The sequence below is a fragment of the Egretta garzetta genome, unplaced genomic scaffold (assembly GCF_000687185.1).
Source record: "Egretta garzetta isolate BGI_Z169 unplaced genomic scaffold, ASM68718v1 scaffold125, whole genome shotgun sequence".
In the NCBI taxonomy this organism is placed as follows: Eukaryota; Metazoa; Chordata; class Aves; order Pelecaniformes; family Ardeidae; genus Egretta; species Egretta garzetta.
In genome coordinates, this window is record NW_009259877.1 from 352513 (window position 1) to 358512 (window position 6000).

Genomic DNA, 6000 nt, shown 5'->3' on the forward strand with positions numbered 1-6000 from the left:
TGGAGACGTGTTCGGTGCTGCATCGTGGTCACACCTTGTCCTGTTTAGAGCAAAATAACGTAGCGGCTCATCACACCGGTGACATACCGCATCGGGGGCGTAAGTCAGGAGCTTGCCTGAAAGCGCGGCAAAGGGTGCATAGTCCAGGCACACGCGCTGTTTTGTCGTGAGGCTGGTGAAAGGGCTGGGACCCGCTGTTGCAGCTCAAGAGCCGGGGGGGGGGCTGCCTGGGCCTCCTTACCTCCTCCCGTTTCTAAAAGGCAGAAAATGACACACGGACAAGCGTGGTGCTGAACAGAGCTGCGCTGGCGTGGCTCTGCACGGCAGCTAGCTGTAAGGAAACAAGTCACCTGAAGCACCTGCGGTGCTGCTCTTGCTGTCCCTTGTTACTTTTGAAATTTTGGTGACCTTTAACGGTGTGGGAGGAGTGACTGTATGGTGTCCAGGAAGCCTTAGAAGTTTGAATCTGAGTCTCTGGCACACAATCTACTTTTTTTTTGAAGCAGAAAATGCAGGAACCTCCGCTTAAAAATTGGATTCGACACAGAACCCCTGCAAGAGCATGGGTAGGATTATATATTGAGAGATGAATTTATTTAACCTGAGGGCAGCAAGAGAGGATTAGATATTTTAATTCCCTCACTTTCCCTAATGACTGTACAGAGTGCTGACACTTGTTTGGCTCGGAGAAGATGACCTCCAAGCTGAAGTGATTAGTGTGTGCAAAGCGCATTTTTCATGGGGCATAATAGCACTCCTACGAAATCAGGAGCATTATCACTGAAGTGGGACATGCAGCTTGTGAATTGGGCTCAGATGGTGAAATTTGGGACCTATCTTGTCAAAGCAGCTGGGTGATGATTTTCAATGCTCTCGCAAGTAAGATCATCTAACAACGTGGGAAATGTATGTCCGTAGGAATTGCTGTGGTTTAGCGTTTCAGAATAGCTAGATACTCAGCTGCTGGACTTGAGATGATAACTTTAGCTACCTGGTTTTTAAAACATGCTTGTCAGTCCAGTTTTTCCTAGGAATTCTTACATGATAGATAAATGAACATACAGACAAGGCAAAAAATTGCTGTAAATTAGCAGGTGTTCATTTCTTAGAGGCTGATGTGTTTTGGTACGTTTCCAAATTAAATGTGTGATTGTGCTTTTAAACACAGGACAGTTTTTTCATTAAAAAGACAAGGCCTGGTTAGAGAATCCCCCCCCTTGGGCTCAGTCCTGTTGCCTTAACAACCTGTACAACAGCTGCAATTAAAGTTTGCTCTCTTATTATTCATCATTTATTTGAATGGAAAATCAGTGAGAAAAGAAATTTTGTTTCATTTATTTGGGTATTTGATCCAGAATTATGCACTTGAGGGATAGATTATACAGGTGACCCACAGGTGGAGTATGTTTGGAGCATTTTCAGGTTTTTTTTAAAACTACAGGCTTATTGAATTTCTGTGGGTAAGGGAAAAGGTTGAGTAAAAAGCATCAATAACGTCCCTTTTGTTTATTGCAGTGTAATTTGACCCATATTTCTGTACAGCTGTAGTCATGTGAATGTGACAACTATTACCTTTTTTTAAGGTAACTTGGGTTTGGTCTTAAAGTATGCCACCTGCTTTGCTGTTTTCTTCATCACACCAGCAGAAGGGGAACGTGCCACAGCAGGGCTGCAGCCACGGCTTCCATATGTTATTGTCAGGAGACAGCTGTTGTGGGACTGGAGTCAGGGTCTTGCGGTGCTCTTCTACAGCTTCTCCTATTCTCCTCATCACTGCGTCGAACAAGGGCTCGGTGCCAGCTGACAGGGGATTCGCCTCAGAGGGATCTTGTGAGAGATCAAACAGCAGTGGAGGGTCGTGGTGGGTCACACCATCCCCGAAACACGGGCAAATTCCTCTTTCGAAACAGGCCCCAGAGGCTTCTGGTTGGAATACCGGAGTAGCGTAATGAGCTTTCCATATGGTGCCACCTGTCACAGAAGAAGCACATTTGAACAGCTTAATGGCATTAGGAGTCAGGGGAGGTCCCTGAAAGATTGGCTCGCCTTTTAAGTGACCTGCTTTGCTGTTCCTAGGGTGAGCTTACATCGTGGTTGTCACGTACGGGGAAAGGCTCTTTTGGGATCTGGCAGGGATTCGGAATGGTTTTCATGGCTCACGGGCACACCTGGGCTCTGGGTATGTGCAGGGCCATATACGCTACGTGGATGGTTAGGTCTAATATTTTGGGTGCAGAAGGAGTCTCTGCCTCTTAATTGTGTCCCTTTAAAAGTCAACATGCCTCCTGGTTGGGGGAAACTGAGAATGTAGCCCCCAATTTCTGGGTTCAAGTGCTGGTAAGTTCTTCTGTTGGTTCTATGCACCTGAGCCAAGAAGAGGACCTGGGCAGAAACTGATCACAGCTCATTTCCACGCTCACACTGGTAAGTTCTTCTGTTGGTTCTGTGCACCTGAGCAGAAACTGATCACAGCTCATTTCCACGCTCACTTTCCAGCACACTTTCAAATAGGGTGGTAACTGCAGGCTGTGAAAACAGTAAAATCTGGAGTCTGTAGTTTTTCAGTTAACAACATGAAGACAACTAGTTTGCAGCTTTAGAGCTTGTACTTTATCAGGCTCTGGTACTGACAGCTGGGTAAGTGCAGGTCTGTAACTTGTAATGAAGAAATGACAAATGACTAGGGCTAAATCTGAATGCAGTCCATCAGGAGATTTTTCCTTCCTTCTCCCTCCTCCTTTTTCCCATATTCCTTAACCTACGTTTAGAAAGCACTGCACTGAACTCGGGGGCAAGGATGTGCCCAAGAAGATGGCAGCAGTTGGATACTCTGTCTGAAAAAGGGAGAGGGGAGGAAAGGGGACATTCAATACTTGGAGCCACTTCTGTAATGCACTGAGCTGACAACTGCATTGTCCCTACATGGCATTTTCTTTTTGGTTCGATGGAATCAGCTGAACTTTCCTTCCTTCTGTTGTCCCCAGAGCTGTTCTTCGTGACTGGGAGTCTGCAGCTTTATTCTTCCGTCTCTGTTGTGTTGCAACTGCTAGAATGTATTTTGTTAAGAAGTAAAATCTAAAAACTTCTTAAAAGGTGAGGGGGAACAAATAGCGGATGTTAAGGCTCGGATAATCTTTTAGCTTAAAATCTCCAGCTGCTGGCTGTTTGGCTGGCTGGCTATGTGTCTGTTTATTTCCACCTCGTGGTCTCCACATCCCGCTAAGCTACGCTTCTGCACTTCTGTGGAAGGATGATGTCTCAGTGGTTCTCAAATGTCTTGGCATACTATATTGAAAAATGTTACAGATTTTAGGTATCTACATTTCTGAAATTGTGAGAGAAAAGGATGCAGAGGGTGGATTTCTTAAAGGAAATGGGCACGCTTCCTGATGGTTTGCTGAGGACGGGTGTTCCTGTTTGGGTGTGTGCTGTGCTGCTGGCTGGGATGTGCTCCACATCCTTCTGCTTTTCCCTGTCTTGTGACAAAAAGAGCATTTGTCTTGGGACAAAAATGCAAGCATCCCCTGTCACATCGGGGTTCCCCAAGAGTGGGATTGGGGCCTTATGTGTGTTGGTCAGTTAGCATAGGTACTTGTTACGAGGAGTGAAATAAGTACTCTCATAGAATCATAGAATCGTTTAAGTTGGAAAAGACCTTTAAGATCATCAAGTCCAACCATTAACCTAACCCTGCCGTCCCACTATTAACACATGTCCCTAAGCACCTCATCTGCCCTTCTGTTAAACATCTCCAGGGATGGGGACTCAACCACTTCCCTGGACAGCCCGTTCCAATGCTTGACAACCCTTTCAGTGAAGAAATTTTTCCTCATTACCCATCTAAACCTGCCCTGGTGCAACTTGAGGCCATTTCCTCTTGCCCTAAAGACATTTGCTCTTGTCCTCATGGCCATAGGCATTTTTCTGATCAGCTGGGTCTAGTCAGAGTGCTGTTGTGATATTGCTAAAATGACCATTTAATAGATAAATATGAGATAAGTCTGTCTATCTAGCTATAGGTAGGAACTTTTATGTGATCAATGTTCAGAAAAAAAAACCCAAAGTAGTCGTGCTTTTCCATAAACAGCTGAGCTGAACACCCCATAACTTATACACTGTAGGGCAGTTCAGAGAAGCGAGTGCAGAGTGAGCAGAATTGTTCTGATTCTGCAAAATTTTAACATCCACTTTTCACAGCTGCAAATAATTACTGGAGTTGCAGAGTGGGCGCCAGCCAGGTCCTTTTCAGTTCTTTCGGAAGGATACAGTGAGGCTGATTGTAATTAACCTGTCTTGGTGAGCTGAGTAGGCAGCTGGGTTACAGAGGGATCCAAAAAAAAGGTGGTAGAAATCAGTGCTGATGGAAGCAGCAGGGGTTTCAGTCATCTCCAGGAGGCAAAGAAGGACCTGGCATTTGCTACTGAAGTAGCTCTGACACAATTTGAAGGATGCGTGTGAATTTTAGGGCAACATGTTGACATAATGCATCCAAGGGAAAGGAAACCTGCTTCTTCAATCCAAACACCTCTCAAACCCATCTGGTAACAATCAATCAGTTTAACGAGCAGAAAGAAACAGACTGTCACTAATAAGCCTTATTGTGCTGTGGTAGAGAAAAGGGCTCTTTAACATATAGACAAAGGATTCTTCTGGCCTCAGTGAAGGGCTTAATTGATGGGTCCTGCCTGGGCGACATCAAGACACAATGGCTTCATATCTAGCCTGTCCAATAGGTAGAAGTAAACAGACAATAAATATGTAATACGAACATGATATACTTGTAAATGAGCTAAGAGACTCTAACAAGTCTGGCAGCCCGGTCAGAAGGAAAAGCAGTTGGAGCAAAGAATCACAACTTCTGGCTTGTCTGCAAGTTGAGCCCCACGGTAATATTTGATTAGCCAGTCTTTCATACGCAGAACATCGCATTGTTTTCAACCCCCCTTGCCGTGAGCAGTTGTGGCTCAATGGGGAAAAACCGCAGAAAGGCGTGCATAGGAGGTTTGTGTGGCTTCGTAGGAACACAAAATACACCTTGCACCTGCATATTGGATCTGTAGAGCAGCACAGTTATTGATGGCTTGACATCCACACTGTTTGCCTGGGGGTGTTTTACTGTAGGCTAACTCTGGTCCTATCCACACGACATCTTTTAGTGACGAGGGCATATTGGATATGATCCTGGGAGCCTGTTCTTACAGTTTAGTTTCAACTAAACTGAAGTCACGTGCTCCAAGCCCATTCCACAGAGCAACCCAAAGTACAGTGGGTGGGTACGCTCAAGAGGGGTTTGCTTCAAAAGCATGCTGCTGATCTGAATGAAAATTGTAACGTAGGCACACCTTACATAGCCTAGGAGAAGAAGAGGTGAAAGCTAGGTGAGGAGGACAGCAGCCCTTTAACCTGAAATGCAGTTCTTCAAAAGCATCCCTTGATGGAGCATATTTTTAGCCTTTCACTAGGGAAGTGAGGCATAACTCTTCTAGCAGGAATTTTCTCCAGGTGTTGCTGCAGTTGGACAAAGCCTGCTCTGCTCAGAAAAAAAATATGCATTACAAAGAAATGGAGATGTCTAAGAACAGCGATGGATTAAGAGGCATAGGAGCTTTGAGTTTCTGACCGCTGTTCTGCTTTAGGTAATGCAAACAGCTGGTGGGGTTGGGGTTAGATGTGATCAAGCCCAGAGCCACTGGCAGTTCTGGTGTGGGGCTGGCTTGGCACCAGTCTGTGCCAGGTGAACTGATGTCTCGCATCCCTAATAGCTATACTCTCACTGTCAGTCTCTAACTCCCTGGTCTGCCGAGTGTCGGATACATGGGGAGAGAGGCTCAAAGCGGTGATGCTTCTGCCGCTGTTGCAGGCTCCACGCACAACACTGCAGCGTTCCCCGGGGCTCAGGCCGTGCCCTGCTGTGCTGGCGTGTGTCAGCTCAAACCGCTGGCCTGGAGCTCGCGGCGGTTCGGGGGGGGGCCAGCAGGCACCCCGCCCTCGCCATAAAGC

At 46.2% G+C, this 6000-nt stretch overlaps 1 protein-coding gene across 1 annotated transcript in view; it reads right to left on the reverse strand.

Moving 5' to 3' along the window:
- Positions 1 to 1600: 1600 nt before the first annotated feature.
- The window catches only part of LOC104127461 (arylsulfatase D), a 23315-nt gene continuing 18915 nt past the window's right edge, over positions 1601 to 6000 (reverse strand). The window contains exon 13 of the mRNA XM_035895657.1: positions 1601 to 1971. Within this exon, the coding sequence (XP_035751550.1) occupies positions 1601 to 1971 (371 nt within the window). The remainder of the gene's footprint in view (positions 1972 to 6000) is intronic.